Source organism: Microtus ochrogaster, unplaced genomic scaffold (genome assembly GCF_000317375.1).
Source record: "Microtus ochrogaster isolate Prairie Vole_2 unplaced genomic scaffold, MicOch1.0 UNK3, whole genome shotgun sequence".
Taxonomy (NCBI): Eukaryota; Metazoa; Chordata; class Mammalia; order Rodentia; family Cricetidae; genus Microtus; species Microtus ochrogaster.
Window position 1 is genome coordinate 18,946,160 of NW_004949101.1, and position 21,723 is coordinate 18,967,882.

The 21,723-nt window shown below is 45.0% G+C and overlaps 1 protein-coding gene across 1 annotated transcript in view; it reads right to left on the reverse strand.

Annotated features, from left to right (window-relative positions):
* Positions 1 to 21,723, reverse strand: part of Mertk (MER proto-oncogene, tyrosine kinase) — a 103,903-nt gene that overhangs the window by 65,399 nt on the left and 16,781 nt on the right. Inside the window, exons 2-4 of the mRNA XM_026788459.1 lie at positions 13,889 to 14,276; positions 7,483 to 7,583; positions 5,579 to 5,752 (exon numbers count right to left, since the gene is read on the reverse strand). Coding sequence (XP_026644260.1) covers positions 5,579 to 5,752; positions 7,483 to 7,583; positions 13,889 to 14,276 — 663 coding nt within the window. The remainder of the gene's footprint in view (positions 1 to 5,578; positions 5,753 to 7,482; positions 7,584 to 13,888; positions 14,277 to 21,723) is intronic.

Below are 21,723 nucleotides of genomic sequence, written 5' to 3' on the forward strand. Positions count from 1 at the left end.
TTTTTTCTCACCAAAAATAAAAGAGAAAGAGAGAAAAGTCAGAACCCACTCTTCCAACCTTTCACAACCAGGAGAATTGCTTGAGCAATGTAGCATACTGTAGTCATGTAGAAACTAGGTGGGAAATGCCGACTCAGCAACTTTAAAAAGGGCCTTCAGTTACAGACATGGGTCTCTGAAAAGCTGGCAAAAGCCGTGCCATGTCTATAAAATGTTAGGAAGACTTCCCATTATCATTGGCTTTCTGGTCACTCAAGAACGGTGAGGCTATCAGATATTTACACCTGTGAGGTATAATATGGCATTGGACACTTTCCTGTCCATCGCTTCTGGACTCTGAAGATACGACTGACCGAAAGAACTTTTAAGTTCCTGCTCCCTGAGACTCACACAGAGAGCCAAAAGAGATAAAGTGCCCCCCCCAGTCTGTAGGAAGTACGTTCCCAGACTTCCAATGTAGGCCTGAAATCTCAGTGTCAGACTCTAGAAATATGTCATTTTTCTAGACACAGATGCTTCTGATAAAGTTTAGTTTATAAACTAGGTACATTAAAAGATCAACAATATGAACTACTAAGTTTGAGGCCAGCCTGGTCTACAAGAGCTAGTTCCAGGACAGGAACCAAAAGCTACGGAGAAACCCCCTCTCTCGAAAAATCCAATAAATAAATAAATAAATAAATAAATAAATAAATAAATAAAATTGAACAATCTCCAAAATATACTGTAATAAACTATGTGAATATATTCTTTCTCTTATTTCTGGCATTTTCTTCCAAATAAAATTTTTGGGCCACCAAAAGCAAAATCTAAGGTTCCACAGATGCAGACACATACAAAAACAGAAATTGGCAACAAATACAATCTGTTATGTTGTATGCACATGGTACAGGACGTGTGCCTTTGTGCTTTACCAGAAAGACTAGAAATTGGTGAGGTCTACTTGGAAAGAGATTAGAATTTCCAAACTTTAAAATATGTCCACTTTTCCCTTCAATCACCCTTTTAGCTATTAAATGCAGATGATTTAACACACACACACACACACACACACACATACCAAAGTATTATGGGGCTAACAAGATGGTGCAGAGGGTAAACCACTCCCCGAGTAAACCTGAATTTAATCCCTGGAACTCAGGCAAAGGTGGAAGAGAGAGTAACTTCTACAAAGGTACCTCTGATCTCCACACACGTGTGCTATGGAGATTTGCATTGCTATGGATCTTGCTCTATTGATACAAATTTCAGGTCAATTTTGTTATAAATGTATTTCTGATCTTGATTAAGGTATTGTGTTTGTGTAGCTCATTTAAAAATGCAATGTATAATTAAGAAATATAGGTTACTAGATAATCATCTATAATAGTCAAGCTTGTAGTCATGTTAGATTTTCTATTTGTACAGAGATGTATTTCAGATGGATAGCCATTCTTCAAACCTTTCAAAGACTACAGAATATGGTATTTAAAATGTTTAAGAACGTAGGACTTTTGATGACAGTGAGATACATCTGCTCCTGGTAGCACCAATCTACTTCAAGAGGCAGAGGGCATTGAAGAGGCTCCTTATAGAGTTTGCTGACCATCTGGGCAAGAAACTGCTCTTTCCTGAACTGCTTGATGAGCTGGACATGGAGGACCCACAGAGAAATGACTGCTGAACTTGCCTAAAGAAGGTTAGAGGGCCCTTTGGGGTTCCTATTTCATGAAAGAGCCTGCCAGACATTCTGTAGGACACAGAAGAAAATGACTGACAAACTACCAATATAGTTAGAACTGTTTTTGAAACTTCCTGCTTCATTGAAAAGTCTGCTGGATACTATGGGTTTGTAGGCTGAAGATGGATGCCCCAACGTTACAGAAGAACTTTGGGTGACTGTCCTGGTAGTGAGATGTCTGTGTCAATTCTAGAGTTTTGGAAGTTGCTTACAGTGCACTTCCTGTTTACTTAGGTAATATTATATCCTTCTGGAGTCTTTGATGGAGTTGAAGAATAGATAGTTACAACTATAGTTTTCCTTATTATAATAAAAGATAAAGTAGATATAAATATTGTAACTATAATTCTTGATTGATAACTGTTTTGTTATATGTAATTTTTCTGTGTTAAAGTTAAAACCTTCCTTTTTATTTAAACAGAAAAGGGGAAATGATGTGGGAAGTCCTTTGTGTATGTGTTGCTTTTTTTGGTTAATGAATAAAGAAACTGCCTTGGCCTGTTGATAGGGCAGAACTTAGCTAGGTGGGGAAAACTAAACCGAATGCTGGGAGAAAGAAGGTGAAGTCAAGGAGAAGCCATGTAGCCCCTCCGGAGACAGATGCTGGAACTTTACCCAGTAAGCCTTAGCCACATGGTGATACACAGATTAATGGAGATGGGCTAGTTTAAGATATAAGTGGCATGGTCAGTAGAATTTGCTGAAAAAGGCAGAGGCAGCTGTGGGTCTTGCCTGGCTCTGGAATGGGTAACTCACACAAGGTGAAGGCACACAAATGAGAAATCTCTTTCTCCTGGGAGGTGGTGGTGCATGCCTTTAATCCCAGCACTTGGGAGCAGAGGCAGGTAGATTTCTGTGAGTTCAAGGCCAGCCTGGTCTGCAAGAGCTAGTTCCAGGACAGGCCCCAAAGCTACAGAGAGACCCTGTCTTGAAAAACTGAAAAAAAAAAATCTTCCTTCTAATGGCTAGCTCTTATATCCTAAACTAGCCCATCTCCATTGATCTGTGTATTGTCATGCGGCTGTGACTTACCAGGCAAAGTTCCAGCATCTGTCTGGGGGGAGGGGCTAAATGGCTTCTCCTTGACTCCACCTTCTTTCTCTCTGCATTCAGTTTAGTTTTCCCCACCTAGCTAAGTTCTGCCCTATCAGCAGGCCAAGGCAGTTTCTTTATTCATTAACCAATAAAAGCAACACATATACAAAGGACTTCCCACATCACATGTACGCTCATACACACACACACACACACAGAGACACTAATAATAATAAAAATTAAAACAGTATGTTTGAGGGAATACATACGTTAGTTGCTAAAGTGGTTCCACAATGCACATATACATCTCAAAACACCATGTTTTATGTTATAAATGCATATACCAACTGAAAAATAAAATGTTGCCGAGCGTGGAGGCACATGCCTTTAATCCCAGCACTTGGGAGGAAGAGGCAGGCAGATCTTTGTGAGTTCAAAGCTAGCTTGGTCTACAGAGCAAGTTCTAGGACAGCCGGGGTACACAGAGAGAAGCCCTGTCTCAAAAAAAAAGAAAGAAAATGTTGAGGTCAGCAAGATGGCTTGGTGGGTTTGTACCGTTGCTAAGCCTGATGACCTAAATTCAATCCCTAAAACTTATATGGCAGAAGGAGAAAACAGACACCTATGAGTTGTCCTCTGACCTCTCTACATGTGTACACACAAGCCTCCCACAAACACATGTAGAAATAATTTTAAATTAAATATACAATATCCATTAATTAATCTTAGTATTTCTGGGTGTGGCAGCCAGGCTTGTAATCCCAGCACTTGCTAGGCAAATGCAGGCGGATGATCAGGAGTTCAGGGACAGTCTGGGCTATACAGCAAGTGTGAGGTCAGCCTGAGTTACATGAAGCCATATCTCAAAATAATAACAATGCTAATATCTTTCTTTAGTGGCTTTTCGAGCAATTATCCCAGAGAGGGGGTATTCAAATTGATTTTGAACACACACACATGTTCTTCAATTATCTATTCCTTGAAGAAATTTAAAACTTAGATGAAGGTAGAAAACCCTGTATCACCTATCCCACCCCGGGTGATAGAGGAGCTTCAGAGACAATGCCTGGGGCTGGAATTCATCTGCCTCCCTGGCCTCAGCTCAAAAGATCACTGAGATCCTGCTTAGGATGGCATGCGATGGTGCACAAAAACGCCAAGTCCTGGCTCTCGGTGAGCATGCTAAGAAAGGAGGCTGAGAGTAAACAAGTCCAACCCTGATACAATGGAGGAGGCACACATGATGTGACGGGAAGTCAAGAAAGAGTAAGGAGAATCTCTTAAGAAGTGATACGTGAGTGTGTCCTAGGACAGAGGGCAGATGGAAGAACACTGTAAATGGGAGAGAGGTGCAAAGGTTCTGAGCAGGAAGAAATGGTGTGTCTGAAGAAATGGAAGGAACTCAGCGTGAAAGGAGCTTAGTGAGCACAGACCGAGGGTTGGGGGTGGGGTAGAGAGCTGGGCAGGGGCCGGAACGTGCAGGACTGATGGACAAGGCCAGGAAGGGTCCTGAGTGATAGTCTAGACCAGCGGGAAGCCACTGATGAGTTTCATCAGATGGGTGACATGAACCACATGACAGTAGAGAGATGCAGGGACAGGACAGGGGCTGTGGCTTTGCCAAGACCTGATGGTGGTGTGAACCACAGTGCCTGGAGCAGAGATGGACAGAGGCAGATTGTGCTGTGTCATAGAAGGAGAATCCACAAAATTGCTAATGCTTTCGATGTGAAAAATGAGGAAAGAGGAGTGTTCTTCCCATGATGTTATTTGGTAAGGGGAATTCTGGGGCAGAAGGCTGAGAGGCAACTGGAGCCGCATTTTATAGTTTGGTTGTGAGCCTAGCCTTTAATGGCTGAGCCATCTCTCCAGCCCTAGAAGTGCATTTTAAAATGCTTACATACTCAACAAATAGAAAAGCCAAGGAGGTGGCTGGTCACAGGAGCTGGAAGCTCAGTAGAGAGGGTAGGGCCTTAGATGTAAAGTTCCAGGCTGTCATCCCATCGATGGCATTGAAGCTGGCCAAGGAACTCAGCCAGGAGGGTGTGTCTCGGAGAGAAAAGAAGCTGGGCCAGGACTGAGCTGGGCACCCGATGTTCAGAGCTGGCCCAGCAACAAAGAAGATGTAATGAAAAGGGAAGCAAGCCAGGATCATGTGCTTTTTAAAAAGTCTACCACTGAGATCCCAAGCCTAGAACAGCCTTGGGCACACAGCATTTGCTGAATGCATGAGGAAGGAAGAAGAGATGGAGTGTGGCCACATTGTCAGATGGAGCTCAAAGAGGCAATCAGAGGGGAGAGAGAGGAGCCCATTGGCTCTAGCGGCACAGGAAGCTTCAGTAGCGTTGCTGACAGGAGCCAGCCCAAGAGCAGGAACGAAGCCAAGACATTCTGGTTTGGATGGAGATCAAGATGGCCATGGAATGTCAATTCACCAACAATCCCACAGTGACTCACAAACTTCCTGCTACAGTGCCCCGTGAGTGATACACGTTCTTGGCATCCAACCTCGATTAGGTCTTTACTTAAGTGCTTCCATAGGGGTAATTCCAGCCAGGCAGGCAAGGCCACAGTGCCCCGGAGATGCAAGCAGAGCTCTGGATGCCTGGGCTGGATCTGGCCAGGTAGGCATTGGTACATCCCACCTCCATTCCAATGCACCCATTCCCCTATTGCACCCACGCCTGTTTCTACCCTTCTTGATTGACCACTGTTGGGTTTTAACAATCATCACTAAAGTTTCTGTTGTTGCAGGGGTGGGAGGGTAGGGCGGTGAACAGATGAATAAATACATGCACATATGAACATAATGCTCAGACTTACCAGGTACGGTTAGGACAGATGGGGACCTTTCTGGTTTTTCATTAACGCGGCTGCTGTTTTGAAACCAGAAGATGTTGATGGGCTCAGGCGGGCCCACAGCGTGGCAGGTGAGGTTGAAGGCTGTGTTTCGGCTGACATTCATACTCTCGGGCTGCTTAATAAAGTAAGGAAGTCCTGCAGAGAAAGATTGGAGCAGAGTATGTCTTAACTGGAAGCAGAGCCTTCGGAGACAGGGACCGGAAGTTTCCTTGGGTCTGAAATAGCCAATTGTCACCTCCAAGCAGAGTGAGAAAGAGCGCAGGGGTTCTGGACTACCAGGCTTCCTCAGCCAGCTTTCTAGGACACTTTTTCTAGGGACTGTGTGGAGTGAGTCATCTGCTTTGGCCAGAGGGGAATACATAGCCAGTTTTTAAATCAGGTGTTGCTCAAGCGCCTGGCACTGGCTGGCAGGTTGGCAGTATTTCTCATCAAAACAAACAGAGTGAGGCAGGAAAGATGGCTAGTAGCTAAGGGCACTTGCTATTCCAGAGGACCCAAGTTCAGCCCAGGACCCACAGCAGGCAGCTCGCTACCTGTAACTCCAGCACAGGGAGATCCAGCATCCTCTTCTGGCCTCCAAGATCCACTCCACACCACACGCATACAGCATACACTCACATAAACACACACACACACACACACACACACACACAATATAATAAATACCAGAGCGTATACAATATAGGTCTACCCAAGTTTTGAGGGAAACCTATGGTGTACGTAACTTTTAGATGGCTGAAGATGGATTTTAAAACCTGTGCAGCTGCGACTAGGGCTCTACATGAGTCAACTGTGAGGCATGTGCTCAGCATACATAAGGCTCTAGGTTCAATGCTCTAAGCACTATGAGTGAGTACGCGCGTGCGCACACACACACACACACACACACACACATACAATTTCACATATTTGTGTAAAACTGAAGAGTTTACAAGAGGCACTCACTTGAAGACAAAAAGAGCACAGTTCTATAGTTATAATCCTTAAATCTACTGAAACTCCAAAATCTGGCCCACAAGGGAGCTTGGAAATGTTGAGAGAAAGCCAATGATTACTGTTTTGGATCATGTAGCCACAGTTTTAGCAGCACAAGCTGGCTGGCCTTGACACTTAAATCACAGGCTTTATAAACTCACGTCTCACCAATCTGGTTCCCCAGGGAATAATAGGATTCTTTTTTCCCCATTTCAAAGCTTTTGAGATTCAGACTTTTCCCAACTTGTGCATTTTTCCTGGGATCCTGACAAGTAAATTGTCTTCTAAAGATCTTCTTTTACAAGAGAATTCCAAACAAAGCAAAGGCCCCTATGAGATTCATCTGAGGGGTTTTCCTTGACTCTTCCCCTCCACACTCATCCATTCCCTGACTCCCTCCTTTCTCCCTTTCTCCTCCCTCACTCACGCTTTCTGCAGCGTTACTGGACATTAAGTTCACGTTCACAAGGGAATGGGCCCCAGGGAAGCCTTTCAGTAGGAGCGGAATGTAGAAGGAAAGGTAGAGTAGACAAAAAGGAAAAGAGGTGATGAGATGATGGTGCTACTCAAGGCACCTTGGAAAGTGAAAGCTCAGGGATGGAGAGCAGCACTCAGGTGGAGGATGCGCTGAGCATGAACAATGCTCTGGGCATACATATGCACACACACGCGCGCGCGCGCACACACACACACACACAAAACTGAATCAATTACATCATCATCTAAAGTTTCTAAAAGAGGATTGTCTTGTAAAATTCCAACACTGATGGATCCTTAAGGTTTCCAGAATTATTAACAGGCAGACCACACCCTGCACATCACACAGGAAACACTTAAATGCAAGTTCTAAACAGCTCCCGGGCGGCAGGGTACTCCGGCTTTGGGCTCACCTTGAACTTCCACATATATGGGATCAGATACAATCTCTTTGTCGTTCACCTTCATCTTACAGATATACGATCCATTGTCTGAGCGCTGCACACTGGTTATGCTTCAAAGAAAAACACAGAAAGAAATTTGCAGTGACTGTCTTTGGAGTCCCTGTTACAGAAACAGAAAATCCTTCAAGACACTTATCACGTGCTAAGACGGTTAATGTTTCAACATCGCTGGGCCATAGTGCTGCCATGAGGACATTTTTCAGATGTCATGAACATTTAACTTTTGAGTAAAACAGATTATCCATTTCAATATGCATTACATATAATCAGTTGCAGACTGAGGGCCCCTGAGGAAGCTCAGTGTCAATTTTCCATGGGTCTCCAACCAACACTCTACTATTTTCAGATTTGTTAGTACTTATTACAGTGTGAATTCACCAAAACTCACTCTCATCCTCTCTCTCTCTCTCTCTCTCTCTCTCTCTCTCACACACACACACACACACACACACACACAGACACTCGTGCACTCCTATATCGTCTTGCTTTCCTGTCTCTTTGAACCCCTGCTGGCACACACCACACACTGTTGGGTATCTTGCTTTCTTTGATGGACTCTAAACCAGAGCTCTGGTGTTTCTCTGTCAAGACATTTGGAAATCTGAGGAATTTGGGGGGTCATAGATTTTAGGGTCCTGGGCAACTGTTCTCTACCCTCAAATAACCGTCTGAAACTAGTTCCTGATTCTAGTTTGCGTGGTTTCCAGGTATCTTACACAGTTTTAATATTCACCTAATTACCTAAAGTTGCAGCTACTGTGAAAATGGAGGGCTGGTATGCTCTTGTCTAGTTTGGAACTCTCTGGTGCTTGAGCCATCTTTTCTTTTAGATCTCTCTCTGTCTCTCTGTCTCTCTCTGTCTCTCTGTCTCTGTCTCTGTCTCTGTCTCTCTCTCTCTCTCTCTCTGGGTGTAGGTGGGTGTAGTGTGCTCACATGTGTGAAGATGCCTACAGGGCCAAAACAGGTCATTGGACTCCCTGGAGCTGGAGTTACGGGTGGTTGTAAGGTACCTAACACGAGTGCTGGGAGCCAAACTCAGTGCTCTAACCACTGAGCCACCTCTCCTACCCCCACCTCAGTCATCGTTCTGGAAGGCAGGCTTCTAACAGCCTCACTGTGTGTGCTTCAAGCACAAGTTCTGTGCTCAGGTTGGGGGACATGGGACACATGACTGGCTCTTTTTGCCCTTCTTCTGGGAAGGTCAGGCCAGCACTGGCACATAGAAATTTGTCTTGTTTTGTTATCAGTCGTCCTAGCTTTGCTTTGCTTTGATCCATCTAGCACAATGCTGCGTGCCTGTGATCCCAGCACTCAGGAGCCTGAGACAGGAGGATTACAAGTTTGAGGTCAGCATGGGCTATACTTCAAGACCTTCTTACAAAACTAAATAAGCTCTTCGGCTACCGCTGCCTTCTTCTTACTTTTGCAATGTGTTCACAAACATAAAGTTATACAACATACACATAAGTTGCATTGGGAGCAGGCAAAATGGCTCAGGGGGTAAAAGCGCTTGCTGTCCAGCCTGAGGACCGGAGTTCAATTCCCAGGACCCATATTTTGGAATGAGAGAACTGAATCCTGCAAAGTGTCTTTGGAGCAGCTGGCAAAATAATACAGAACTTGCACATTCAAGGACTGAAGCTAAAGGCTTCACAAAGACCAGGAAGCTGAGAGAGGAGGAGGGGCTTCATGCAGGGCTAAGCCCAAATAACAGTTCAGGCACTTGGACTGTAGAACCCAGACTGTGTAAAGTGTCCTGGAGTTCCCTGACTCAACAGGTCAGGAAAATCTAGCCTACAAATAAAAAAGAGACACTGAAAACACAAGCCATGACCCCAGCCTCACCTCCAGGCACTCACGGCAGGAAGGAGTTAACAATCTGTTCCTGGACAGTGTCTAGACCATTCACCGTTACTGGAAGGTCTAACTTAGACACTTATATCAAGGCTTCCTGGGAAAGGCAGGTTGGGAGGGGGTAGGCCCAGGGAGAGGAGTGGCTATTCCCAATACTCTCCCCTCCCAGCTGAATCAGGAAGCTGGGGATCTGTGCAAGCAATACCAGAAAGACTGAACTGAAAATAACAAACCCAGGGGACTGGACAAGTCAAGGGAGTTGAAGAAAAAACATGAAAAGAGGAAGAGGAGGGAGTTTAATGGGCTCAGAGCTCCACGGCAGGCCTGTCATAACCAGGTCCCTGAATGGGAGCCCGGATGGAGAGAAGAACCACACCAAGGGGCTTCTACCAGAAATGCTCTATCTAAGTCAGAGTCAAGATCATAAAGCTTCCAGAGGGAAGGGTGAGATCACCTAGGGTGACCTGGGTCCCCACCACACCGAGCAAGAGCAACTAGGAAATGTGTTCAAAGACTTCAAAACTAAAAGGGATTATTTTCTTGTTTGATTCTGTATCTAAATAAAGCATCCCATGGTCAGGGTGGTGGGAAAAGGTCTTCAGGCATGTGAGTCTCAGAGGTTAATAGAGGAAGGACTGCATGGCAAAGTGAGGGTGGAAAACCCACATGAATGCAGGAAGAAGAGGGGTCCTCAGGATGTCAGTGAAGGTGGGAGGTGATGCACAAGGACCCAGATCTGGAGGACAACCTATCCAGATTGAGGTGGGAACCAGGACAGGAATCTCAAGAAGTGGGGGGGCACAGTCCTGAGTTTCATGCCCATGAGAGGAGGGAAGACTGGGCTTTCTTCCAGAGTTGAGAGAGGAATGGATAGTTGGAAAATTGAAAACTAAGCAAGCTAGCAAGAAAAAAATTATGGGAATTTACAAAGTAGAATACACTTGCAGCACAGTACATAATTCAGCTAGCTAGAAACACAACTTCCATACACACATACACACACACAAAAACAAACCTACGAACCCTGGGCATTGATTTTTGCCACTGCCATGAATAAACACTCCATTGGCCCACCATCGTGGGGATGGGTACACATGTAAACACGCATGGGATTGCATGTGGACTGAAGAGGTCTGCAGGATGCCTAAGCATTCATCCCCCATGATGAGGGACTGGCGGCAGGGACCGAGGGAGAATGTCCTACACAATTGGAACACGTTGCTTCAATTTTTTCCTTCCAATCTTATGTATTTTATGTCTATGTGTGGCATGCATGTATGTGTGTATTTGTGTGTGTGTGTGTGCCATAGTGCACAAGTACAAGTCAGAGGGCAGCTTTGGGGAGTTGGTTCTTTTCCTCAACCACGTGGGTTCCTGGGATCAAGTTCAGGTCATCAGACTTGGTGGCGAGTACCCTTACCCACCGAGCCATCTCTACCCACTGAGCCATCTCTACCCTACTTTTTTTTCCCCTGTAGTAAATTTAATGAGGCCATATGGAACATCATCTACATTTAAGGCTTGGCCAGATGATCAGCTAGCTACAAAATATTTCACACACGCTAATGAATATATGTAAAATTATGTACAATTTACTGTATTATATATGTAGCAGCTTTATTAGTCATTACTTTTTCTCAGTTATGGCTTAGTGTATTTGCTATTTAGGTCTATGTAGCACATGTTTTGTTAATCTTATTCCTCAATGTGTTTGTGGGTGTTAACATATTTTCATTTTTTTTTAAACTATAACTGTTCATGACTACTTTTTAAAAATATGGTATGGAGGTGGTGAGATGTAGCCCTATTATAGAACATGAGTGCAGCAGAACCCCAGACCTTGGGTTCTAGCTCTGGCACGGTCTCCCACCCAAGGTACGAAAATCCCATCAACCTTTGAAATAGAAACGTCTGGACCAAGGAGGCAGAATGAAATGATACAGACTGAGCCATAGTGTCTAGACAGGAACCACCTGGCCACAGCTGCAGGCCTGGCACTGGGGAAGCCCAGACCCCAGAGCAGCGGTGGCTGGGCTGGCCCCAGGATAAAGCATACAGCATCTCTATCCCTCAGTGTGCCAATGCTGGGCTGCATACAGGGAAATGTCTCACGAGTAGCAATTAAACTCTCAAGGTGTCTTCAAAGACACACAAAGTAGCAAGGTACTACATGCTATGGAACAACCTTTTTTTTTTGTACACTATGAATATGTATTACTCTCGTTGGCTAAAAAGAAGCTGATTGGCCAATAACGCCAGGAAGAGATTGAGCTCAAAAGCCAGATTAGGAGACTTCTGGGAAGAGGAAGGGCGGAGTCACGTAGAGCGCTGTAACAGCAGGGCTGTGCCCTCTTCAAGGGACGTCTGACCTGTGTGACCCTTCTGTTACTTTAGGCCAGTAAACACACCACTATGTGCTTATTGAATGTAAAATGCTTTTCTCTTTGTAAGCTTTGTTTATGCAAGACATCTGCTTTCTATAGTAGATGGAGAAAAAAAATACAGTCAACTATCCTGTGTGGCCACGGTCTAGAAGAACATGATACACCTTGCCAGAATAAAATGAAGCGAGACAATCATGGCCTTTGCCCTGAAGCGAAGCGCACCTGGTGGAAATGTTGACAAATTAAATTATCAGGCCTGTGGGAAGTATGAGGTGGCTTGCTGGAAAGGAAACAAAAATGATTCACCTAAAGGCATGACACATATGGGATTGTGCCAAGTGTCAGGGCAGAGAAAGTGAAAACATCCCGGATCAAAGAGAATGCCACTCCAGAGTTCAGGGCTCAGGAGACAAGGTGACTCTGACTCCGAGTGGCTGGCACTTCATCTTGAACTTTTGGGAACAACAGGCTAAGTCAGCTAGTCAATTGACCAAACCCCTCAGGTTAAAAGAAGGTGATCGGAATGTAGAATTCTGATTAGAAGTTAAGAAGTGGGAGAAAGTAGAAAAAAGAGAGGCAGGAACCAAAGTTTGATAAAAGGAATGCATACCCAAATGTATTCCCGTGGAGCACCGAGCTCCACAGCACAGTGGGATGGCTGCCATTTGCAACAACCTGTCTTTATTTTAGGAAGATCTAGAAGAGACGAACTCTAAACAATAAGGAGGAGGAAATGCTAATGACCCCGATTCCATCAGTGAATAGTGTACATTCCACATACCACAAGCACCTCAGTAATATGCATGATTAATACATGTTAATAAAAACAAAAAGTGACTGAGAGTCTGTCTCACTCCCTAGAACTTTCTTTCTGTCTCTCTGGATGCAAGCTGCACTGGTCACAACTGGCAGCAGCAGAAAGAAGGCAGGAGATCAGGAGACGGGTCAGAGCAGGAGACACTGAGTGAACCAAAGGGCTGGGACAGCCACACTGTTTTAAAGTTCCCATAACCAAGAAGATAACACTGATAATCGTCGTGTGTGTGTGTGTGTGTGTGTGTGTGTGTGTGTGTCTGTGCGCGCATGCGCGTGTGCATGTGTGGCTGGTAGGCTAAGCTGATTTGATCAGTCAGAGTAAAGCGGCCACCTGCCTCTGCTGCCCCAGAACTGGAATACATCATCTCCCACTGAGGACTCAACTCATCCTCATGCTTGTAAGGCAAGCGCTTTACCAACTGAGCCTTCTCTCCAACCGCTGTTTATCATTTCATAATCCTTTAAGAAACTGTTTTCCTGGGTCTGGAAAGATGGCTTAGCAGTTCAGAGAACATCTAGTGTTCGGTTCTATGATCCACATGGTTTTTCACAATTGTCAATAACTCCAGTTCCAGAGGATCTAACACCCTCTTCTAGCCCGTGAGGGCACCAGGCATATGCATAATGCACATCCATACACACAGGCAAATATACATTCACACACACACACACACACATATACACACACACACACACACTAAATTAATAAATAATTTTAAAAACAAACAAAAAACACTAACCACTTTCTCAATCCAGCCCTGTAATCTTAGCGTGTGGGTGGATCTGGAATTTAAGACCAGCCTTAGCTACATAATTAGTCTGAGGTCAGCCTGGACTGACCTTGTATATGAGAGCCTGTCTCCAAAAGAGACCCACTTTCTTTCGGGTTGGGGTATAGTTGAGATGTAGAATGTATGCTTAGCATGCTCGAGGTTCGGGGTTCTGTCCCCAGAACTGAAAATGAACACACACACACACACACACACACACACACACACACACCTCCTCCATACACACTGTTTCCCACTTCCTGGAAGCTCTTGGGGCTTAGGTGGACTTAATACTGATCTTAAATGAGTTAGGAGCTGCCCTCTAAGCCCTCAGAGTATATATTAGCCTGCAGTTACTGTGGGGCAAGCTCATTAAAAAGAAATCAACAACACAAACAGTCAGATCAGTATTTATTTACATTCTAAAGAGATCGAGATTTCTTAAAAAGAAAACAAGGCTGAGTTTTCCTTGAGGGTTCTGCTATTGGGGTGGCATTAGCATAATGGCATTTAGAAAGAAAGGACACATACCTGAACAATGCAATTATTGACACCCCTTCCTCATCAGGATAAAACTGTGTGATTGAATGATGTGCTCCGAGCAATTCCTTTCCATCTTTCCACCACGAAATGCCAGCTGTTTCTTGGTACGCGTTAGGAATATTGATCGAGCAATTAAACTTGACATTTTTATGCTCCGAAAGTATTATGTGTCCAATCGTGGGATTAAATGCAACAGGAGGTAGGAGCTTTGATGCTGCAGACGTCACCTGGGGAGTGGCTGTGTGTGCTGGAAGTGATCTTCCAGTCTGGGATGGTGGCAGCTGGTACTCACTGGAGTGGTTAGCTGGCAGGTTCCCTGGTAAAGGTCCTGGGAAGAGCTGATCTGGCTTGGTGTCTTCTGCCTTTTCAGCAGTGGCTGCAAAATGGAATATTAGAGTTTTAGCCTTTAAAATGATGAAGAAGAATTTCAACTTCTCAGGTCATAATAAGCGAAGCAGAGCATCCTCAGTGGCCTCAGAAGAGACGAACAAGAAGTCGAGCGCAAAGGTGCACCCTTGTCATCCAAGCATTTGTGAAGCCGAGGCAGGAGGGTTGGGAGTTCAAGGCTTACCTGGGTTACCACAGTGAAAGTCTGTCTTAAAAGAATCAAGAGCTAGGGTGTAACTCAGTGGCAGATCGCCTGCCTGCCACGCACTAGTCCCCCCGTTCAATCCCTAGCACCTCAGCAGAAGACAAGAGACGGGGAGAACTTGCCTATATGCACATATGAAAACCATCCCCCGTTCACCAACTTGTGCACCTGTCCACTTGCCTCCTTCTAAAGAGTCCTTAAGGAGAAAGAGTCCTGGGCTGCTGAGATGGCTCAGTGGGTGAAGGTGCTCGCTGCCAAACCTGATGATCTGAGTTCAACTCCCAGAAACCACAAAGTGGAAGGAGAGAATTGACTCCCACAAGTCGTCCTCTGACCCCCATGTATGTCAGGGTGAGCACCCACTTCCATATACACACACCAAGTATATAATTTTTAAAAAATAAGTGTCTCTATTATTTTCAAATGCTGACTCACTCCATGATCTATATACATAATTGAGCAGACAGTGACAGTTACAGGAGGGTCTAAAATCGCCTTTTTTATTACCCATCTGCTCAGCAAGACGACCAGGCTAAAAACCCTGAAACGGCTACTACAGGGCACAAAGAGATGGGTTTCGAAGTTTTGTGTCCAACAGGGAAAGTTCTCTTATGATACCAGACTTGGAGAGTCCAGCAAATGCATGCCTGAATGAGTCAAGAAATGTTTTCATTTCAACTGGCCCACAAGCATTTCTAAAAATAGAGGCTCATATTCCCTGTCCTTGCAGCGTCTTTAAGTTACATTTTGGGAACATACATTCTCTGTGGTTGCTATTCATTCAAATATGTTGACAGCGAATGGTTGAGGGAAAGTGAGAAAGCAGACACAGGCCCGAAATTTCATGCTATGTTAGGTTCTTGCAGTGTCCTGGAGTCCCCAGCCCTGCTTGCATGGAATGGTACTTAACTCACTGGGATGGCTCAGTGAGTTGTCACTTCCTGCCAAGTTTGCCAACCTGAGTTCAATCTCAGTGACATTTGTAGGCGGAGGAGAAAATTGATTTCTTCAAGTTGTCCCTTGACCTCCACATACACACACAAAAGAAATAGATACAATTTAAAAATTTAAAAAACAAAACAGAAAAACCTCAGCCAGATTAGTGATGCACACATTTAATCCCAGTACTCTGGAGGCAGAGGCAGGTAGATCTATGTGAATTTAAGGCCAGTCTGGTCTATATAGCAAGTTCCAGGCTACATGGTGAGACTCTGTCTTGAAAGAAAAAGAGAAACAGGGATGTGGAAAGGGGAGGAGAGGAGAGGAGAGGAGAGGAGAGGAGAGGAGAGGAGAGGAGAGAAAGGGAAAGAAGGGAGGAAGGAAGAACAGGGGATACTGTGGTGGCTTGAATGATAATGACCCCCATATGCTCGTCTACTTGACTAAGTGACTCCCAGTTGGTAGGACAGTTTGGAACGTATTAGAGCGTGGCCTTGTTGGAGGAGGTGTGTCACAGAGGTGGGGGGAGTCTCTGCCTCCTGCTTGCAGATCAAGATGTGAGGTCTCAGTTACCGCTCCAGCTTCATGCCTGCCTGCAGCCATGCTCGCCATCTTTTTGGTTGTGAAATCGCCCTCTGAACTTTAAGCCTCAAATAAACTTTTTCTTCTATAAGTTGCCTTGGTCATGGTGTCTTACAGAATCAATAGAAAAGTAAGACAGACCCAGTTAAACTTGAATTGTACAAATCATATTAAATACTCAGTCAGAATACACAAATTGGATATCCTATAATAAATGGTCAGTCTTGAAAACAGAGTAACATTATACAAACTGAGCAGGATGCATTTATGTATTTAGAAACAGATAAACACACACACACACACACACACACACACACACACCTGTTTGGGGGAAAGGAAAGGGAAGAGGGAAATAGTGTAATTACATTATAATCTCAAAAATTAAAGAAATAACTCTTAAAAATAATATGGTCAAAACATACATATAAAAAATAATTAACCCCCACTTCTTCCCTTCCCCGTCTCTCTGTTTTTCTCTCTGCCTCCCTCTCTGCTCTTTCCCCTTCTCCCCTTCACTCCCATAACCCACTAAATAAATATCTAACTTCATTCTGCATGGTGTGCCTATCTATATTGGTCTCTCACCCACCACACAGCTTCCTGCCTGGGACCTGGCTGCCTTCATGGCTAGCTGTGGTCTCGGGACCCACTGCCCACTAACTGCCATGACTCAGGGACCTGTGGCATGGTCTCATGGCCTGCTGCCCACTGCCGCCACTCGGGGACCTGAAGCATTTTACTTAAACCATTACAACGATGCTGTTGGACTCAGTGGTCCCTCCTGTCCCTCTCCCAGGGTCGGGATCCGGAACAACCACGTGTTCCATCTGCCTGAGCTCTGACCTCTACGCACACCAGCAGCTTCAGTGATGTCTGCAGAGGCCAGAAAAAGGTTTCAAATCCCCTGGAACTAGAGTTACAGGAGGTTATGAGCTTGCTGACTTCAGTGCTGGGAACTGACCTGGAGTCACCTGAAAGAGCAGCAAGCATTCTCAAAATCTGAGTTATCTCTCCAGTTCCAACAAAGCATGTTTTTAAACTAGTGTTCTTAAATGAGTACTTTGAAAATAAAAAATGAAAATGTGAAAAAAATGAAAAAAAATAATTAAAAGGGAAAACAACACACACACAAGGATGTTTAAGATGCTGATGAGACACGTGATGTGAAGTTGTATAGAACTAATACAGAAAAAACTTAAAATTATAGAATTGGTATTAGAAAAAAAATTACCAATAGATTTGCCTAGGAGATATTAAGTCACACAAGTGGAATTTAGCTGCCTAAAGGAGTGTTGCCTTCAAAATACCCCAAGATACCCAAAGATAAGAAACGGGCCTGTTAGAGACAAGTGAGATTCAGGACTCTAGAACTTAAATGCTTACTCACCAGGACTGACAGACCATTAGGCCCTGATTCCCACAACAAGGGAGACAATACTGGTTTATGACCAGCCATTAGGCCCTGGCTCCCATACCAAAGACACACCTCTAACAGGCATGGGGGTGGGAGGGGCGGGTGTAGGGACACAACCATCATTAAGTTTCTTTTGCTTGCATCAGAAAACACATAATTCCATGAGGTGGGCAAGATAGCCCTGGGTATCAACTATTTGAAAAAGAACGATACTGGCACACTTAAAATAAGTCTGGGAACATGAGACATCCCTCATCTGCCTCTGAGGCCAGACTTGCAGTCTCCTGATCCATTAAACTGTCTGGAGCAACCTGGGGCCTGGACCTGAGGAAGAGAGTTAAGGATGACAAAGTCAGAAAGCATAAGCTTGAGGTGTATCTAAGTGAATGAGATATTCAGTTGGGGGCGACTCTTACTGGGTGTGCACCCAGCTGGCCAGGCGCTTAAGTACAGAGCCCTTCCTTAATTAATGTCTAAGTGCACGAGCGATTCCTCACCGGGAAGATTCACTGGAGTGACTTCTCATTCCCACATTTTATTTTTATTATTTTCTAAACTTTTAGATGTATGGGTGTTTTGCCTGCATGTACGGCTATGCATGTAGAGCCTGTGGAGGCCAGAAGAGGGCCTCAGATCCTCAGGCACCAGAGTCGTAGACCATTGTGAGCCACCATGTGGGTGCTGGGAATGAACCCAGGTCTCCTGAAGAACTGCCAGTGCTCTCAGCCCCTCGGCCATCTCTCCAGGCCCTCATTTCTATAACAGAATACATGTCACAATATGCTTGAGAAAGCCCACTCTATGCAGACAGCCCCCAAAGCCTGCATCATGTGACATGAAAGCCCCCATCTCGTGTTTGATGTGGCCACAGCTGTGGTTACTTGAGCTTCTAAACCTTCTTGCATTTTCAGCTCAGTTTCCTTTCTTGGAAATAAATTATTTTCTAATAAACCGTCCCTGTTTTCTGCTGCCATCCAAGTATCTCCAGTTCCTCATTCTGGGTCTTAATAACCTGGAACCCCTCAGGAGGTGCCCACTGAACCCTGATATCCACTAATATCGAAAGACTCTCTACTCTTAGCTTGAAATCTTCATGGGGTAGAAGTGACACAGGGCTTCATGGCTCAGCTGCCGCTAGCTGTGAGCCTATTCCTCTAGACAGATGAGCATGTCACCATGACAGGGTTAATCGGTTTTAGGGGTGGTAATTCATGAGACCTTAGAGAAGGGGTCCTTCTTCTGTCCTCATACAGACATGCCAAACAAGCTTCATTCACAAGTCAGGCCCATGCCCTATGTAGTCACTGGGTTCCATCCAGTCCTGCTCTGATCTGTCTGCTCTCTGTGGTCATGCATTTCTGGGTGCTTAGCTCATGCCTACAACCTCCTCGAGGATACTCTGTTTTATCTCTGTAGCCTTTGAGGAAAAAATTTACAAAGCATCCATCTATTTTCTAGCAAAAGAATGATGACATGCCCATGGGTTCTTTGTGCAGTATCAGGGGGTCCTTGAGCCCCATCTTTTATTTCCAACAACTTGAGGCTCACCCAGGATTCTAATTCCATCTGCAAAGAAGTCCAGAATCATGTCACTGAAGAAACACGTCCCATGGCCCCATTGCAGTGGCCCTTTTAGCTTGGGCATTTGGCATTTCCTAGATTGGTAATGACCCTGAGACGGAAAAATCAGCAAAAAAGGGCCCATGCTCAAAGGCTACAGGCAACCCTGGTCACGAATCAAAGGGGAAAAAAGTCAAGTACTGTATTGCCTTAGTGGTTGGGACATTCTGGGGGTGTTTGAGAGTGAATGCGGAACACAACTGAGCACAGAGCACCCTCCATAGTTCTGTAGCTGTCCAGCGACCTCAGGAGGCTTACCATCAGCCAGGCCTAGGGATCCAGCCGTGGGATTAGAGCAGTCTGCCTGGTGCTGAGAGCTACCGATCTGTCCTGCAAGAGAATCCACTGGAGACGGGTGAAGCAACAGACCGTGAGGGAAAAACCCTGCCCCGTGGTTTTTGGATAAGGAGTGGGGTGCCAAGCCTCTCAGGGACTCTTGATTGAGGAGTCAGAATGGGGGAACAATCAGGCCAAACTGAGCTCCAAGAAAAGTAAAGAAATTGATTCTCCCAGACAGGCAATTAGGACTTAAGGAATGGAAAGGCAATAAAAATAAGAAACAACAAGAAAATGGAATGATCAAATATTGTTTTATTTGGACTTAAGAACCTATCCTTATACCCCAAACTGGGTCTGTCAGCTATTTTTTTTCAAGAGATTTTTTTTTACTTGTTTGTTAGTTTTAGATTTTTTAAAAAGATATACTTATTTATTATATATACAACATTCTGTTTCCATGTATGCCCGCACGCCAGAGGAGGGCGCAGATCTCATTACAGATGGTTGTGAGCCACCATGTGGTTGCTGAGAATTGAACTCAGGACCTTTGGAAGAGCAGCCAGTGCTCTTAACCACTGAGCCATCTCTCCAGCCCGTTTTAGATTTATTTTTATTATTGTATATGTGTCTGAGTGCTCTGCCTCCATGGTCACCTGTGCACCACAGGTGATCCTGGTACCTGAGAGGGCGGGGTGCCTCGTGTGGGTACTGGAAATTGAACTTGGGCTCTTTGAAGAACAAGTGCTTCTAACCGCTGAGCTCACTCTCCAGCCCCTGGGACTGTCAGCTCCTAACCTAATACATTATTTGTAAGAGTCTGGTCTCTCAGGAAGAAACTGACCATACCCTTTGTTGGAGGAAAAGACCTGTGGTTCTCTATCCGATGAGAACCCAACACAAAGAAAGGGGACAGGAGGTTCCTAAACAGCTCCCCTCAGCTCTTGCTCCCACTTATACCTCAGACCAGCCCTGATGAAATCCAAACAGGGCTCGCTTGCTCACTGACAGCCCCTCTGCTCGGACAGACTGAGGAGAAAACAGAGGAACTGAGCCCTCTGACCAGGCCAGAAGCTCCCCCACCTTGCTCAGTGTACCCCTCCCTGCCCCAGCTAAGGAGAGAAACTGAACAACGGTGAAAGAAAACTCTAAAATTTCACCTTCTTCCTAGTCCTCCAGGAGAAACACTTAACTTTATTTCCCCATAGGGGAGGTTCCCCAGGAGAGGAACGAGCCGGCTTGTTAATGTCCCACTAACCAGCACTGAGGCCAGAACTCTAAAAAGTGAACCTAAGACCTTACTAGAGGACGCTTTGGGGTGGCAGGCCAGTCAGACCTTTCTTAGGGCCCTGCTCTATACCTGGGCTGCTATTGGCTATTGTGAGCATTCTGTCCTCAGGGGATGAAGGGACAATGATTACGGGGGTCGCGCTGGTTATTTGGGAATGAGAACATCCAAAATCTTCCACTGGGCCATCCCAGTAGGGTACCAATGCAAAACAAGGGGACAGAGGAGAAAATGCTCTGAAGCAAACCAGAGGATCCCTGTGGCAGTCTGAATGAGCACTGGGCTGCCCTAGTCTTAGTTGAGCACTTGGTCTCAGTTGGTGGCACTGTTTGGTGAGAGCTTAGAGTAGCCATGCTGCAGGAAGTGTGTCACTGGGGGTGGGCTTTGAGAGCAATATGGTTCATCTTTTTTTGTAGGTTTTCTGTTTTGCGCTTATGGTTCAAGATGTGAGCTTTGGGCATCTTGTGCCAGTCTCCGTGTCTGCCTGCATCCTCCACTGTGCCAATATGAACTGTAAGCCTCTGAAACCATAAACCGAAAGAACTCTTCCTCTATAACTTGCCTTGGCCGTGTAACTTGATTGCAGAAACAGAAAAGGAACTAATAAAATCCCCTTGGCCAGATAATACTTAAATTACATTTTGGGAGTAGCAGTTGGCTAGTTATTTCTAAAAAAAAAAAAAAAACCAAAAGATAGAGAATTGGAAATATAGAGGGCTAGAATGGCTACTTGGGGAAGCCCAAAAGGTGAATATAAGAAAGGATAAAGAATCTCAGCACTCAGGAGACAGAGGAGGGCAGGTCTCTGTGAGTTCGAGGCCAGCCTAGTCTACAGAGCAAGCTCCAGGACAATCAGAGCGTTTTACAGAGAAAAACTGTTTTGAAAAACCAAAAGAAAATAAATAAATAAAGGATGAAGAAACACAAAAGCAAAAGGACAAACTTAAGCTTTCAACAGTAGGATAATGTGTTCAGGGAAAGAACGAATCTCAATTCTCCAGACCCAAGATTTTCCCACCAGGCCACCCCAGGAAAGAATGACATAAAGCAAACCCATAAATAAGGGAGATGACAGCCGGGCGGTGGTGGCGCACGCCTTTAATCCCAGCACT